The following is an 18,054-nucleotide window of genomic DNA, read 5'->3' as shown; positions in this document are numbered from 1 at the left end:
TATCCTCTCCGAAACTTTTTTTTTTTTTTTTTTTTTTTTAAGATTTTATAACTTTAGGCGAAATTTATATATTTTGTGCCGCAAGCTAGTTCCGATTTTTTAAAGATATGCCCCTGCCAAATATCAGTAACTTTTGTGAAAAAAAGTGTCATGTTGATAAATGTTACTGTACTTTTTCTTTAATGCTTAAGAAACAATTTTTGGGATTGAAATAGGTTAACGATTGGGGACTAATTCAAAATTCAGCCCCAATACGTAAATGACATAATTAACATTTAATACTAATTCCTAATGTTTTTTCTTCAGTTCGCGATTTGTATTATAAGAGGAGAAAGATTTGATTTAAATTTTAAAAAAATGAATTTAAATTTAAAAAAACCAACAAAAATGATGTTTGTTTTTTTAAATAATAGTTTTTTTCACCCTCATTTGTTTAAACCATTTGAAATGTGAACTGCGGGAGTTCTGCAATATGGCTTATATGTATAAACATTGAATGATATTATCACAGTGTTGCGAGCGGTAATAATATTTAGAAAAATGTAAGCAAAAGGCTAATACTTACCGCAGAAAATAAACCACTCCTTTAGGAAATACTTTCGGAAAACATTATCTCCATCTTAGCCGTAGTCACAATTCAGAAAGGATTTAAAACATGGGGAGAAATGTGGATGGGTAAAAATGGTTAAAAAGGATTTAAAATATACGAAGCGTAAATTTTCTTGTGGGACAAACAGATATTAAAGGTTACTCACTTGTCACTGTAAACTGTTTTTTATTACCTTTTATTACCAATCTTTTTGCTACTCATTTCCGTCGTCTAGAAGGTTAAAAAAATAATAAAAAACGGCGAAATTTATGTACTAAATACATAGAAGTTCCTCGGGATCGTAATACGGCAAATTTTGGATGCGTTAAAATATCGAATAATAGTTTTGATATAGTGGATTCTTTCAAATATCTAGGATCAATATTAACAGACGAAAACGATATTTACGAAGAAATTAAATGTCGACTAAAAGCAGGGAATTCGTGTTATTATTCAGTTCCAAATCTCTTGTCGTCACGAATTCTGTACAAGAATTTGAAGATTAAAATATATATGCCTGTTGTTCTCAGGGTGTCCAGCAAGCAAGCATAATCAAATTCCCTGACTTTCCGTGACAAAATTATAATTTTCCCTGACTTTGTCATTCTTTTTTTCTTAGTAATTCATGAAAAGTAACTTATATTTAAATCATGAAAATGAAATCTTTCAGGTTTACGTCCCACGGTTATGCCGATTAGGCTAAAGGGGACGGCGATGATGAGTGATGAATAAAATGATGAAAGTGGGAGGAAACGGGAGAACCCCGAGAAAACCCACGACCACGGTGTTTGTCCACCACAAAGTCCACACGGCGCGAGCTGGGATCGAACCAGGGAACCCAAGCACCGGCGGTGAACGCTCTACCAGTGAGCCACCGCGCCCCCAACTTATATTTAAAGTGAAGTGTAAATTTTTGCCATTGTTTATATGCATACAATATTCTACTAACGTACAACGAACCAATTCATTTACCTGTAATTTATGACTATTTTAGTGGCATTCCTTCACCCCTCACAGCCTGGGAAAGATTTTCCCCTGACCCTGCAAATTCCCTGACTGGTAGACACCCTGCTTCTGTATGGTTGCGAAACATGGTCGCTTACTATGAGGGAAGAACGTAGACTGAAAGTATTTGAGAACAAGATCCTGAGACGAATATTCAGACCCAAGAGGAGCGGGAATGGGGAAAACTTCATAACGAGGAACTACATAATTTATACGGTTGACCAAACATTGCTAGGGTCATCAAGTCTTGGAGACTCAGGTGGGCAGGTCATGTAGCCAGGATGGAAGAAAATAGGAACACTTTCAAATTCTTAACTGGAAGACCAATCGGAAAACGACCATTAGGAAGATGTAGGCGCAGATGGGATGACAATATTAAGATGAATCTCGCAGAAATAAGAATACAAAATAGAAAATGGATCCAGTTGGCTAAGGATAGAAGTCAGTGGAGAGTTTTCGTGAACGCGGCATTGAACCTCCGGGTTCCATAGGCCATAGAGTTAATTAGTTAATTTTAGGCGAAATTTATGTACTTTACATGCATTTCGTGCCGCTGGCTAGTTTCGATTTTTTAAAAATATACTCCTGCCAAATATCAGGAACTTTCGTGAAAAGAAAAGTGTCATGTTGATAAACGTTGCTGTACGTTTTTTCCTTAATGCTTAAGAAATATTGTTTCGGATTGAAATAGGCTAACGATTGAGCATTAATTCGAAATTAAACCAAAATACTTTCACTTAAATAGCATAATTGTCATTTAATATTAATTCCTAATGTTTTTTCTCCAGTTCGCGACTTGTATTATACGAGGAGAAAGATTTGATTTAAATAAAAAAAATCGATTTAAATCAAAAAAATCAACAAAAATGATTTTTATTTAAAAAATCATGATTTTTTCCACCCTGGTTACTATTAATATCTGTTTATGTCCGACAAGAAGATTTATTCTTCGCATATTTTAAATCCTTTTTAACTATTTTTATCCATCCACATTTCTTTCCATGTTTTAAATCCTTTTCGAACTGTGACTAGGCTGAAGATGGAGATAATGCTCTACGAAAGTACTTCCTAAAGGTGTGGTTAGTATTTTACGGTGAGATTAGCCTTTTGCTTACATTTTTCTATTGGATGATATTGTTGATGAAATATTCTGTGGATTACAATTTACTAGATCTCAAATTTTAGTGAGATAACCGATATGATTTATTCGTATGACCCTCGAATTTGATTTAATTTTTCACACAAAAGCTGCATCATAGATAGGCGTGAATATCAAGAAAATACGAAAAGTGATACAAGGAGAAATTGTTTGGGTATTATGTATAAGATTTTCCTGAATTTATACAAGGCAAAGTGATTCGTTGTTTAGGAGACAATACACAAATTATGGCTAAAATGAAGATCACCACTTTTGGGAATGTGTGTTGTTTGTTTCTATGTGGAGGATTTCGACTTGTGAAGTCTTCTTTAGGACACATTACACCTTAACTAGATTTTAAAAAATTGCTGAGAGTTTACAATTTCTATTTTGTCTTTCTTCTGTTGCACTAGATTATAATCCTAATTCCTGTTAAAACAGTAATGAGTGCTGTAACTAAACATTCCACTAAATATGAAAATGCACAATACTTACTGTGTGAGTTTTTAATAAGGTGCACATTATTATTATCCTTCAACTTCTTCTTGCCTTTGTTTCAGTGTTGCCAATTCCTATGTGATATCTGATATCTGCGTAGTATCGAAACTTGCTCAAAAAATACACAGAAATTCGAATTAATACATTTAGCAATTAATCTTATTACTGAGCTTAATAATGTAATCTCATTGTTTTATGAAGTGTTCTACTATCCTTGCTTAATTAAGGCTTTTTAATGATACACTAAAAGTGAAAAAGTGCATGACTGGACCGGGACTCGAACCTGGGATCTTCAGGGTAGCGTTCTGTTGCGTTATGCAAACCATGTGGTCAGAGTGACAGAACACTGACTTCAGAGTGAGAGAGTGTATGCTCTTCTGGGAGTTAATAATTAGATTGAGAACTAGTTACGTCTTGCAGGACATCTTCCTTTTCATGATCTGTGAAGTGTCTTTTTGTCGATAGAGTGCTTAAAGTAATCTCATGTAAATCTCAAAATATTTGAGGAGAAATGTTCGTAACATGCTATAAATGTCAACTAACTCTAGCTGCCACCTTTCTTCACGTTAACATCCTCGATTTGTAAGAATTTTTCTTGTGAGAGTTGTTATTACTAAACTCCATTTCTGTGGATATCTTTTTATGCACGGACATTTTATGGTATTTACATGTGCAAAATTGGAATTACGGAATTTTTTAAAGTTTTAGGGTAGAATTCCGTATTATACGAGGATGATTCAAATGTAAACATTAAGTGCTATAAAGTGCCGAAAAGTTGTATGATGGAATTGGTATTTGGTGGAGGTGTTCCGTGAGTTTCACAAAATGACCGAAAGGTGGCAGAGTGACCTACAGCACAGGAGACGGCAACAGCATTAGTACGAAGATGGCACCGCACACTGCGAAGATAGCAATATGCACCGTGTTAGAGCAGCGATCTGTGATATGTTTTTTGAGTAGTGAGGGTGTCAAACCTTTTGAAATTCATCACAGGATGACAGCGCAGTACGGTGATTCGTGTTTGTCCTTGCAGCAAATGTACAAGTGGTGTAGAAAGTTTAAAAACGGCGTAACGTCTGTGGAGATGCCCCATGACCGACTGGGTCAGGCTTACCACGTAGTAACGGACGAAAACAGTGCTTTAGTGGAAGAGCTTATAAAAGATAATAGGCGTATTACTTTGAAGGGAATAGCCACCATTTTGAACATGTAGTGTTGGTTCAACGCACAATATTGTCCATAACGTGCTGTAGTTCAATAAAAGTGTCTGCAAGATGGGTGCCTCGTCAGTTGACAGCTTAATTGAAAATCTGTTGCCGCCGATGTCTGTGAAGAAACGTTGCGTTGTTTCCACGTCAAACGTGATTTATTTCTGTAAAGTGATGAAACCTGGGTTCACTACCACTGATCAGAAACAAAAAGATCAAGCAAGGAATGGCGCCATAGTTCATCACCGAAAACAACAAAAAAATCCCGCGGGAAAAGACATGTTTCTCTTCTGGGATGCAAAGAGAGTCATTTTGGAACATTACATGGAGAGGTGGACAACAGTAACTAGTACTTCTTATTCATATCTGTTCACAAACCAACTTTGCCCGCAACTCGGAGTAAAAGACGAGGATTTCTGACTTCAAGTGTATTGTTACAGCATGACAATGCTCGACCGCATACTGCCCGTTTGACAGTTGAAACTATCCAGGACTTGAAATTGAATTCTCCCACACCCAGCTTATTTACCAGACCTCGCTCCTAGTGACTTTCATGTGTTTGGACCGCTCAGAGAAGCGTTGGGAGGCTCGCGACCGAAATGAAGAAGTGAAAACCGCGGTGCATAAGTGGCCATAGTCACGACCAAAATACTTTTTTAAACCCTGCATCCATACACTTCTGAAGTGTTGGAATACTTGCATTGAACGTCAGGGAGACTACGTTGAAAAATGATAGGCATGTTTTTCCTTAATTGTTATAATATTATATATACAGCAATTTTAAGGGTTTCATTGAATTCGCCCTCGTAAAATTCTATTGTTTATCTATGTTTCCTTTATCTAAGTTCAGTTTTGGATTTTTTCATTGTGGTGAAATAAGATTCGTCTTCACCTTAGATTATGTCTACTGTAAAATCTCTACGTCTTTGATTGAATACTTGGAGACATTTAAACGTTTTGATACTCCTTATACTGATTAATTGTTGTGTTTAGGATAAACAAATTTACTTGCAAGTTTAGTTGCGTTACAAATAAAAGATACTTCATAGATTAAGAAGACATTTAGCAAGATGTAACTAGTTAATGTTCAATCTTCTTTTCAGGAATTCGCCTATAGATGGTTGTAGAGCATTCAACCAAAATTATCGCAAAGGATAATTAATGTATTTTTCCCTTTATAATAGTCGTCTTTTTGCCAACATTTTGAAAAGAAAAATAATTCGGCGCATTATCTATGGGTAGTACTAATTCCGTAGCTATATAAATATTTTTATTCTCATATTGTGTATTGATGAGTCAAAAGTGTTATTCCTCGGAAACATTAACGACATCCTTGTACAAATTAGCAGTAATACCATGCAACACTACAATCGTATTTGTTAAGCTTACTATTGCTAACCGCAGAATAAATACAATCAATTATGGGTGGCGCTGACTTTATTAAATCCCCGTAACTTCTGTTTGTGCACTTAATGCAGACACTAACAATCTACGTTAACATTTTACAAAAGTTGTGGAAAATTTACAAAGGAGTTATACTTTAACTTTGTGATTACTTTTTCGCCCCACCTAGCCCTTTCCATTCTGTTCTGCACAATACAATATTCCACAGGAAATATTTGATGAGTCTTTTTGTTAAGATCTCTTGATTTTAGCTAAACAATGGGTTGCAACTTGAGTACCTTACAAGTGAAACATGGGATCAGTTATTTTTTCTACATGGACACGCCACTTCGGCCAATGTTACGTCCTGATATCGAATTCATGTCCATCTTTATCTATTTTTCGAGTACTGGAAATGTAGTGGATTTATTCGTTTTTTCCTACCTCTATTTTCACGAATTTATGGTACTGTTCTACAAACGTCCCTGTTTCTTTTATGAAATAAAGTTTTTCTTGCATGTGTAAAATGAAATGAAGTCTGATGTAATATCTCACAATTATGTCCTTCAGGCTACAGGAGACGAATTATGATTACGAAAATGATTATGTCTACCACAATTTCACAAAGTCTGGGATCGAACCAAGGATTCCTCGCACTAGAGGTAAGGGCTCTACCACCACTGTGCTCCCACCTACGTCATATATATAGCAAATGATTTGAAGTGTATCTGTTATCATCTGCATATGTTGTTGAATCTGTTGCTTTATTAATTTAAAAGCTAATAATTTTCTGTGCTTATGTCATCTTTATGTATATCATTCGTTAAGAATTTAATTTGGTTATGTATGTAGAATTGTAGCATAGTGCACCGTGTTTTTATTACATTTATATTCTTCAGAGAAAGATAATTCCATTGAGTTTTTATTATTATCGCTCAGAATACAACATATACTTAATTGTCATCTGTTTCTGGTGTTTCTGTACAAAACAGCAGTTTGTTCTGGAAGAAAAGGCATTGTTTTGTAAACTAATCTTGTCCTCAAAATTCCTTTGTTAATTTATACGAGGTGTGATCAAAAATATGGTGAATAATTTTATTAGAAACAAAGTAAGAAGCTTACATTGAATTTGATTTAATCTCCTTCAAAGTACTGTCCTTGGTTAGTAATGCACTTATCTCAACGTTTAATCCATGGCTGGAAGCATTAGGCTTCTTTTGGAAGGACGTTCAGCTTCTCTGTCATAACCCTCTAAATGTCAGGAATGATGTCGAAACATTTTCCTCTAAGTACGGTTTTAATTTTTAGGAAGAACCAGAAGTTGCACGGTGCTTATATCTGGAGAGCATAGCAAATGTGGACAGACAGGAATACTTTTTCGGCCAAAAACTCACGGATCAAAAGCAAGATGTGGCACGGCGCATTTTCGTGGTGAAGAAGGAAGCCATTTGCCCATTTAATCGGAGGTTAAAATGTTTTTCACAGACCCATACGAGATGCTTAGTTCTTCGGAAAGCTCTTGAATAGTCATTCGCCTGTTTGAACAAATCATTTGTGCCACTTTTTGCACGTTTTCATCTGTTTTTGACGTCGAAGGACGTCTCGATCGTTGCTTGTTTTCAACCGACTCCTTGCCGCTATTGAGTCGCTCATACTTGTAAACAGTCTTCAGTACTACCGCTTTATCGCCATACACTGATTTTGACATTTCGTGAGCTTTGGCACTTTTTGCAGTTTAGAACAGAACTTAATGTTGGCGCACGACAGACACTTTTAACTCGTCCTCACTCTTCTGTCTCTGAAATCAAATTAACATGGCGCAACTCGTTCAAACTCGAATTAACTATACCAAAGGTTTAGGGTACCGGACTTACTAGTTGAAATGGATACATCGTCAATAGATGGCACTGTGCAACTACATTCACCGTGGGGGCCGCGGTGGCTCAGTGGTAAAGCGTTCACCTCTGGTGCTTGGGGTCTCGGGTTCGATCCCCGCCCCCGCCAAGTGAACTTTGTGGTGGACAAACACCGTGTGCGTGGGTTTTCTCGGGGTTCTCCCGTTTCCTCCCACTTTCTTCATTCCACCATTTCATTCATTTCTCATAATCACCGTCTCCTTTAGCCTAACTGGCATAATCGTGGGACGTAAAACTCAAAGATTTCATTTCATTTTTACATTCACCGTATTTCTTTTATCACATTTTGTACTTGGTTCCAATACCACTGGCAAGGACGCGGTGGCTCAGTGGTAGAATATTTACCTATGGTGCGCGGAGTTCCTAGTTTGATCCCAGCTCGTGCCAAGTGTACATTGTGGTGGACAAACACCGTGTGCATGGGTTTTCTCGGGGTTCTCCTAGTCCCTCCTACTTCTTTCATTGCATCATTCATTCATTGTTCTCACCGCCGTCTTCCTTAGCTTCGAAGCATAAAGTAAATCAAAATATACGGCTGTTGTAAAGTATATCACATGATCAACTGCTTTAGTAAACACGAAAACTCTTCTTGTAAAACTCCAGTATTTATTATAGGTTTTGTGTGACTGCCTTCTTGATCCATGATCTGAAGATAGAAAATATTAAACATAACACAGTTAATGAAAAAAAATAATTAAAAATAAAAATCTCTTATATACAAAAAACAGATTTTATTACATACTGAATATCAAAAAAACTTTCAACAACAATCACGCACGGTGAAGATATTTATAGGAAAGATCTGTACAGACATATATATAGATGTATATATACACAATATTTATATATATATTCAACAAACAACCAAAAAGAAAGTAGTTCTTAACATTATACATTATATTTAATTATATTTAAACTTCACAATTCTCGCTCAAGACGTGCGCCCATTCTTTTTAATGCTATTATAGTGTTCACTGCTTTGATCCATCGCTTCTTGATCACATAGCGTTTCAGTTTCTTCTTGTTTAAACTTTGTCCTCGTTGACTTTTCAGCCATTGGTGCTGGAGGCTTTGAGTTGATGTCATTCGTTGGCTAAAGACAACAAAATTATACTGTTAGACAAACAGGGAGACAGTGACACGATAATGAGTAATTATTTTGATATTAAGTACAAAAAAGTTCGTTTTGGTCATTTGCTTTCAAATTCCAAGCTGCGAAAGGTTATGGTGAATGCTAGACTTTTTCTCCATACTGCTGTTAAATTCACTCTGAGAAGACTCAAAATGATTGGATAATGTTCTCATCGTTCTTTGACCCAACGACTGCATGGTTAACTCGACTTCTGACCATTCCTTGGAGAGTGTTTTGCGACAGTTATCCACTGAAGATACAGTTCTCGGAGTTGTGGTAGTGGTTGACGTAGATTCTTGTTCTTTTTCCCATTTATTGAGAAATCGTGTCAACATATCATTCGTAACACTATCTTTCAGAAAATTGAACTCTGAGGTTTGTTTGGGAGGTGAGTGCATGGGAGTGGAAGGTGCTGAATGACTTGAGGCAGAAGACAGACATCGAATGGGGCTTGTAGGTGGCGATTTGATCGGAGATTGGGGTTGAGTAGTGGTAGATGCCAAAGATGTTGTGCTGCCATCAAACTGCTCGGCACTGGATTGAAATATTGTCGGCAAGCGGTTTGTAAAGAACATAAAATTTCCAGTCCCTCCTCTGTTGAAAGGTGTATTGGGAACTTCTCTGTTTAAAGTAGAAAACTTGAATTTTGTGTTAGTTCTGGAGGAAGAGGATGCTCTTTCTTGCTTCTGAGCGTGTTCCTCAGTTGGTTTAGATTTGTCTGTAGCTTGATCTCGAAAAGCGACTGGAATTGTAAGTTTACTAGAATAAATAGGACTTGAAAACGGATAGGAACTGTAACTATTTTCGACCTTAGTCTCTAAAAAGGAGTGCTTTTCCGAAACTTTACTTCGAGTCGTGGTTGACGCAGTTGTAATATTTGTTGTTGTGTTAATAGTAGATGATGTAGTAGTTTCTGAAGACGAAGATAGCACTGTATTAGTGTCAGTATTATTATTAGCAGCATCATTATTTTGAGAAACCATTTGAAATAATTTGTCTGATAGTTTTCTAATTTCGTCTGCTAGGTTAACTCTTGCAAAGTCAGGTCGTTTGAGCAGATAAGAGCTATCAGATGCTCGGCGTCGTCCAAACTGAAAACCATCCATATGTTTGTTGGGAATCATAGTGTTCTTCTCGAAAGTATAGTGGAAATAACCATCCTGCGGAGAATGCGCCATCAAGTCATTGTCAATAATAGATTCTGGAGAGCTGGAAATGGAGCCACAGGGTGAGGGAGACATCCCGTGCAAGGAATGCTGTGAGGAAATGTGTTGGAGGTCTTCAGGAACGCAGAGACAGATGGACTGACAAGAGGTGTCGAAAACATAAGGACTGTTCGGGTGATCATTCCATCGTTCAACAAACACTCGCAGATTGTCTTTTGTTACATCCAGCTCTTCGATTTTGGGTACCGGAGGGGGTGGCGGTTTTCTTCTAAGCCACGGATGGGTCAGGCACTGAGATGCTGTCAATCTACGACTGAAATAGTAGACAAAGACCCATTGTTAGAAAGATACTTCACTACCTCGAAAAATATTAACATGCATTAAGATTTTAAAAAAATAGTCATGAAAATCATGCACTGAAGTATACATTATGTTAAAAACACACTTTTGAGGATGCATAATACAGTATTTCAAATGAAAGTATTATAAAATAGTAAGAAATATCAAAAAATCATCACACCAGAGAAAGTATCAGAGCAACATCTATTCAAGAAAAGCGATATAATGCACGCTTATGATGATAATCTAGTGTGCAGAACACACGAATGGTAAGTATAGCATATGTAGTATTCGCTGTGCTAAGTACATATCCTCTCCTTATATCTTTTGCAAAACACTTCAGAACAAGTGGACACTAATTTGACTTTCTTTTTTCATAGAGCTAATCTAGTTCTCTAGATATTGCCGATAATCGTACTCAAATTCTCAATAAGAGAGAAAACTATCGGCATCACTTGTGTAGTATTCACTTCAACTTTCAGTAGGATATAAATATCATGTTTCATATATTTCCTAGGAAATGCCCCATATTATGAAAGACGATAAGGTAAACTAAAAAGGTTCAAAAGAATAGAATACATAAGAGTATCAGATACAAATCTGAAAAATAAACTAGTATCGAAATGTTGATCATACTATATCTTCTCTCATATAAGTGATGGCTGCGAGAGAATGTGAATTAATCATATGAAATCCCCTTTTTTTCAACGATGGTTGGTATTGGTGGGTTATCAGTCGTTATGCAATCTATTCATGTACAAATTCAGTTTTGTTTCTAATAATGAAGAAGAATTAAAATGAAATTTGATTTTTAATAAAGAGTTTTCTTTACCTGTATATTTTCAAGTTGGAAATCACTTTACTTAGCATTTCCAATGTGTTAGCAATTTAATTCTGGCGGAGGGCTGCAGGTGGCTCAGTGATAGGACACTCACCTCTGATGTTTGGGGACCTCTTTTTGATCCCAGCTCGCGCCAAGTGAACTTTGTGGTGGACAAACACCGTGTGCGTGGGTTTTTTCGGGATTCTCCCGATTACTCCAACTTTCTTCATTCCATCATTTCATTCTTTAATCATCATCATCATCTCCTTTAGCCTAGCCGGCATAATCGTGGGACGTAAAACAAATATTTCATTTCATTTTTTAATTCTGATGGAAATCTTTCTTTTCGTTATGTTAAAGCTTAGCTCACGAATCTCTGCCGCGATTGACGCCAACGAAGAATTTCCTCCAAGACAGATACTATTGAAGTAACTTAAGTTACTTCAATGGTATCTATCTTGGAGGAAATTCTTCGTTGGTATCAATCGCGGCAGAGATTCGTGAGCTAAGCTATAACACATGCTTTCACAACTGATGAATCACGAAGTTTTAGAATTTAAATATACGTGTTCTGGACTTCATATCATCATTATCGGTATTCTGCCATTATTGGCAGGTCACTTGCCGCAACTGAAGATCTTTAGGTTGATCTAAACACTTTAATAGAAACAAATTACACAAATAATAATGAAAATCTTGTTGAAAATCATCTTGTTTCCGAACATGTTTGTTAGGAATGTAGATGGATTGCATCTGGTAACCCAACGACACTTTCACTTTATCAACTTGAAAAAGAAGAAATAGCATACAATTAATTCACATTCTATCTCGTAAACGTACATTTGCTGGCTAAAAATACAGGAGGTGAGTCAAAAGTGTAGTTTCGAGATTTGATCATGTATGATTATCCGATGTTTCCTATTTCTTTTGAACCTTAGTTTATTCTTCCATCATAGCCCGCTGGAGGTTGGAGGACATATTAAGTAAGTGATAATTACCAATCTCACTTATTAATTCGTTCTCTCCCAAGTTACTCTTAAAAGAATATATATATATATATATATATGTTTGTGTGTATGTATGTATGTATGTATGTATGTATGTTAGGTACACTTTTGCTAGTCACTGAAGTCGACCACATTTTTTTACAGTACTTCTGTTGGCCTTGTGAAACAACTTGACTTCTTTCTCTAATTAATGTAACACCCACGTAAGCTTCAGTTGTGCGATTGGCTGGAAAATATGCTCCAGTTTATATTGTAGAGAGTAAATAGTGGAATAACGGTCTGATAGGTTATATGTTCTTGGAAAGGAGAATTAAGAGAGAGAGAGAGAGAGAGAAACACTTTAAATGTATTCTTCAATAGATTAAAAAGGTTAGGTTTTATTAAAAAGTTATCTGTTGTGAGAGTCACGTAAATTGTTCAGTGGAGCCGAATATGTATTTTGAGCACTATTTATTGTTTTGATATTATTTAAAGTTTAAAAATTTAGAAGTGTTTGTTAATTTAGAAGATATTTAATAAAATGTTATAGAAGGTATTTTAGCTATCTGTTTAATTAGGTCTAATCACACAGCAATTTCATGGTGATTTCGTAGAAACTAATACAGATTGTTTCGTAATTCTTGATACACGTTTGGGAGGTAATTCTACTCAGGAAAAAAAAGTGACCCCAAAAAACCTGTACAAAGAGAAGTCAGCATGGAGTTATGGGATTCGCAGTATGATAACAAATGAAATCAGATCCCTAGCACAAAACCTACGATTATTGGAAGGCGTATGGAGAATTTTGGGTTCTAAATTTGATCTGATACCGAATTTAGGGCGTTGGAGATGCTAGGGAAGGAGTTTTAGGAGTAGAGAATCTCGAATACTCTCGGGAGATGCTACAAAATGAACATTCCATAGAAAATAGAGAATCTCGAATACTCCAGAGATGCTATGAAAGGAGTTTTCCCATATAAAATAAAGGATTTCTAATACTCTCGGAGATGCTACGAAAGTAGTTTTCAATAGAAAGAAGGAATCTGGAATAATATCCCCCCAGCAAAGAAATAACATGAAAAATTCCTTGTGCATCATTTGTTAATGTGAATTAGACAATTGCCTATTCAGATGTGACTTCATCTAGAATTTTAATAATTTTGTCCTATATGGTTTCAAAGTTCATGTTCTCTCATCTTGGAAAGCCCAAATACAGAAACGAAGCTAATTTCGATTTTCTTTCATATAGTTTTTTCATGAGTAGATTTACCTCTCAAATGCTGTAACAGGAATTGTGAAACCTCTTTTTTTGTGTATATATATATATATATATATATAATGTATATATGTATGTATGTATAGATATCACTATATTTAACAATTTTCTTTAAAAAAAAATACGAAATAAGGCAATAGATTTGTGGCCGACTTGTAATTATGATACAACTGTCTAGTTCCCATTAATGCCAAGTGACAGGATATTATGCTATGAATTATAAAGGTAACCAAGAAAGTTTTGTCGCTTTTTCACCCACCACTTTCGAACATCGATATGTCACCTAAGACGTACTTGGAAGATCAAAAATAGTTCCCATCAGCATCGACGACCTTCTGCCAACGTTCTGGAAAGCCATGGATTCCATCGTGGTAGAACTTCGTGGGCCGTGAAGCGAAGAAGGTATCAAGTGCATTTTGCACCTCTACTATGGATTTGAACTGGCGTCCTCTAAAGTGATTGTCCAAGGAATGGAACAGGTGATAATCGGACGGTGCAATGTCCGGGAAGTATAGCGGATGCAAGTGTTTCCATCCAAGGCGTAGAGGGGTGTCCCAGGTCATCCTAGTCACGTGGAGCTTAGCGTTGTCCTGTAACAGGAGGAACCCTTTGCAATTCAGAAGTGTTGGCTCCAGAGTTTTAAGTTTTTCTTGAACACGGCTCAACAGCTGACAGTACACAGTTGCATTGATGCTCTGACCAGCTGATAGAGTCTTGCCGCGAGCAGTCTACCAAACACACAGGAAGATGTTCGCCTGGTGCAGTGCTGGTTTCGGCTGTTTTGGAACCGGTTCATAGGATGCTAACCAATGATGACGGCACCGTGGAGCTTCGTACAGAACCCACTTCTCATCACATGTTAACACCCTGTCCAGAAATGGTTCCTTCCTCAGGCGAGACAGCAAAGATACACAGGTGTCTGATCGCGTTGCCTTCTGGCCCAGTGTCAAATCATGTGGGACCCATCGACCCAACTTGTAGTGCTTCCCAAGTTGATGGAGGTGCTACCGAATTTTTTCTCTACTCACACTGAATTGTAATCCCAGTTCCTCACATATTTGGCTATGTTCGCCTCAATTGCTGCCTGAAGATCTTCATTTTGTACATGTGTTGGTCGTCCGGCACATGGTGCGTCTTCGAGTGTTTCGTCACCGCCCTTAAGCTTGTTAAACCAACGCTGCACTGACCGCGTAGTCACGACACCCTCACCAAAGACCTGACATATTTTCTGCCCCGTGCAGCGGCATTTGACCCCAGTTTGAACTCGTACAGAATACAATACCTTATGGCGCTCTGTGGAGGTCCCATGTTCACTTTCCTTACGCAAGTTCACGGTGTAATTGAACTGCCACAACCAGGTAGTATGTTGGATATACCCACATCAACAACTGACTTTCGTCTTATCTCCTTTCGCATTCAACTCACGGTGTAACACAGACCTCCACAAAAAAGCGACAGAACTTTGTTGGTTACCTTTATAGTAGAAATTATTCTACTGTAGCTTTTATATAATAGTATTATATAAAATAGACCGATAATTGTAATGGATGTAATATTCTTTCTTTCTTTTCTTGATAAGGTACGAAATCCTGCTACCCGACATATTCTTGGGTTAAGTCTATCTACAAATTGAGTTTGCGTGTATATTTTGTTGGGTACTTCGTTTACTTTTTTTTAAAAATTACACTTGAAAAACGAAAGGACAAAACGTCTTCATTGAATTTTTCTAAGTTCGGTATATAAATTTTTCATGCGTTCGTTATAAATTCGGTATATTTGATTTTGATTTGAGTTTAGCGTCGCCTGACGTGGACCTACAGTTTAACATAGGATCTGAACAACATGAGCTCCCGCTGGGAATCGAATCTGGATCTCCTGCGCCAAAGACACATAGACTATCTACATAGCCATGAAAGAGCTTAATTCAGTGTATCGTAGAAGCACCAGTAAATATATCGATATCGGTCCAATAGAAATCAGCCACTATTAATTGAAAAAAGAAAGAAAATGTAGGTGTTAAAAATTAAGTGGCTACGATAAATGTAAATTACGATTTATGTAACATAAATTGGAAAACTAATGAGAAGAAACCATAAATAAAATCTGATGTAAAATTTAAAGAAAAATTCAAAATACCGATATAAATTTCCTGCAAAATGAAATAGAACTTTTCTGTTCTTGTTAATTGTGTGCCTTCTTTGCATTCTCCTTTTATTTTAAGCAATTCGTTAACAATTAAAGTTATCACGGACGTGTAAAACAACAAAAAACCTTTGTGAGTGGAATTTATTAATTTAATATTCAACATAGTGGAGGGTGGAGGTAAATCCCTCTGGTTTTTAATTAATTCATTTTTTTATGATTACAAAGTTAACTGACATAACTTTGTTTTAACAAGAATAGATTTTTTTTTTTTTTTTTTTTTTTTTTTTTTTTTACTAAATCAAAAATTTTCTACAATTAATAGGACAACGAAACAAAAGAGAAAAAAACTTCAGGAAGAAATATTATCAAAACAGGAATATTTAAGATGTGTGGGTTTTAAAACTTAATCCATTATAAGTGTATGTAATTATTTAAATTTTTGTACTTGATAAATTTTGGTTTCTGATCTGTAATCAGAAAATAGTTCGGAACAGCAATTTCCAAACGTTTCTTGCTTGCAGTGTAGTAATGGTCTAACGTAAAATGCTGCTGGACACTTACGCATCTTCAAGATAAAATGCATAAAAATCATTCCATGCCAATTCAACACACCACTCAACCCAACTCTCTCAAATTTCTTTCAGATTTTGTGGATTCAATGAATGTCCCTCATGAAAGATATAAAAGCTCAAATTCGCAGATGTACATTTTATTTGGGGGAAAGTTACAGGTCCTCAACATTTTTAAATCAATCTCATGAATTTTCAATACATTTCTCCGAACATAAATGACAATAATATTCTAAATGAGATACAGCCGTGAAAATGATATCATTGGAAAGCTAATGAGCAGAGCTTTAAACTGATATGCAACATGACCCGTTTCTAAGAAATTTCATGTTCAAGGTAACTTGACCTCTGACCTTGAATATTTCAAACCATCTCCCTCTTCAATATCTTTGAATAAAAAAATATTGCTCCAATATAATGGTACCAACATAGTAAATAATCAAGATGGCACACAAAAGCCATCACATCCAAACAATATTTTTCAACATGATCCTTTTCTGTGTTGAATTGACATGAAATGACTCATAAAGGGTATTAGAAAACGTTGCATGTTCCATGTGTAAGCATTTTTTCAATAAAAATAAATTGTCAATAATCTTTATATTTTAGAATATGCTGTACATTTAAAATATTATGCTAACTAATGAAAAACTTATCTATATACGTCTTGAAATCAGAGACTCATTTTTGCAACAATGTACTCAAGAAACTTTTGATTAATAAGTAATGTAACAACGTTTAATAAACACGCAAATGGTTTTGAATTTAAAATATCTTTTGCAGATTAGGTACCTAGATCTTTGCTTACTACAGTCTGGATTAAAATCTTCGGTCTATAAAGCAAGGCAATATTATTTGCTAGATTTTCGTAATCAGCCTGTGGTTTTAATTGAATTTTAAGTTTGGAGAAGGCAGTGGTATAACATCTTTCTCCAAAACCTTCGAATTAATTCCTCCCTAAGAATTCATTTTTATAGTGTAAAGTACCCTTCTGGTCACTCTAAATATATACTTTTCATAGTCTTCTGTCTAACAGTATTAAGCAATTTTCAATGATTAAGATCGACACCAAACGAAAGCTAAATTATATACACAAATTACAGAGGAATGAGAAGCAAATCACATCATGTAATGTAGCATATCCTTTTGTGGTGATGTATTTAGTAATAAATTTGTTACTTTTAGATAAAGGATTAACTATTTTCGCTGTTTTGCAAAATAAAGAAACAATAGTTCTGCGGCAACTATTCTTTTCCATTTGATGCGAAAATAACATACCTAAATATAAGCAGAAGAATGAGGATTATTTTAACAGCTGGATAAAGTTCTTACAAAATACTGAAAAATGAACATTGATATAACAATATTGTATATTATAGATGTGGAAATGAAGAACAAAAGACGGTGCATGTAAATGCAGATTGTATATGTACATGTATGTGTACGCATGTACGCTCTCCTTCCTATCGCCAACAATATTATTGACTCTACATATCAACATGGTGCCCACCTGCTTCTCAGGTTTTCCGTCTTTCATTTTATTATTTCCTGTTACTTCTTTCACTCCCTTTCTGATAATGTGTTTTAGGTAAAATCCTTTTTTGACCTTACTTCTTTCACTCCCTATCTGATGAAGTGTTTTAAGTAAACTCCTTTTTCCCTTACTTTTTTCATTCCCTATCTGATGGAGTGTTTCAGGTAAAGTCCTTTTTCCCGTACTTCTTTCACTTCCTACCTAATAATGTGTTTTAGGTAAAATCCTTTTTTCCCCTTACTTCTTTCGCTCCCTATCTGATGAAGGGTTTTAGGGAAACTCCTTTTTCCCCTTACTTCTTTCATTCTCTATCTGATGAAGGGTTTTAGGGAAACTCCTTTTTCCCT

At 35.9% G+C, this 18,054-nt stretch overlaps 2 protein-coding genes across 2 annotated transcripts in view; one reads left to right on the top strand and one right to left on the bottom strand.

The window, feature by feature from the left end:
* The window catches only part of LOC145670430 (heterochromatin-stabilizing protein CFDP1-like), a 64,412-nt gene that overhangs the window by 1,008 nt on the left and 45,350 nt on the right, over positions 1–18,054 (top strand). The gene's annotated exons all lie outside the window — the stretch shown is intronic.
* The window catches only part of LOC145670428 (uncharacterized), a 39,266-nt gene continuing 28,293 nt past the window's right edge, over positions 7,082–18,054 (bottom strand). Inside the window, exon 4 of the mRNA XM_081739097.1 lies at positions 7,082–10,348. Coding sequence (XP_081595223.1) covers positions 8,938–10,348 — 1,411 coding nt within the window. The 3' untranslated portion in view covers positions 7,082–8,937. The remainder of the gene's footprint in view (positions 10,349–18,054) is intronic.

This window comes from Thermobia domestica, chromosome 14 (assembly GCF_964235325.1).
Source record: "Thermobia domestica chromosome 14, izTheDome1.hap1.1, whole genome shotgun sequence".
Taxonomy (NCBI): Eukaryota; Metazoa; Arthropoda; class Insecta; order Zygentoma; family Lepismatidae; genus Thermobia; species Thermobia domestica.
This window is presented reverse-complemented; position numbering and strand designations above follow the sequence as displayed.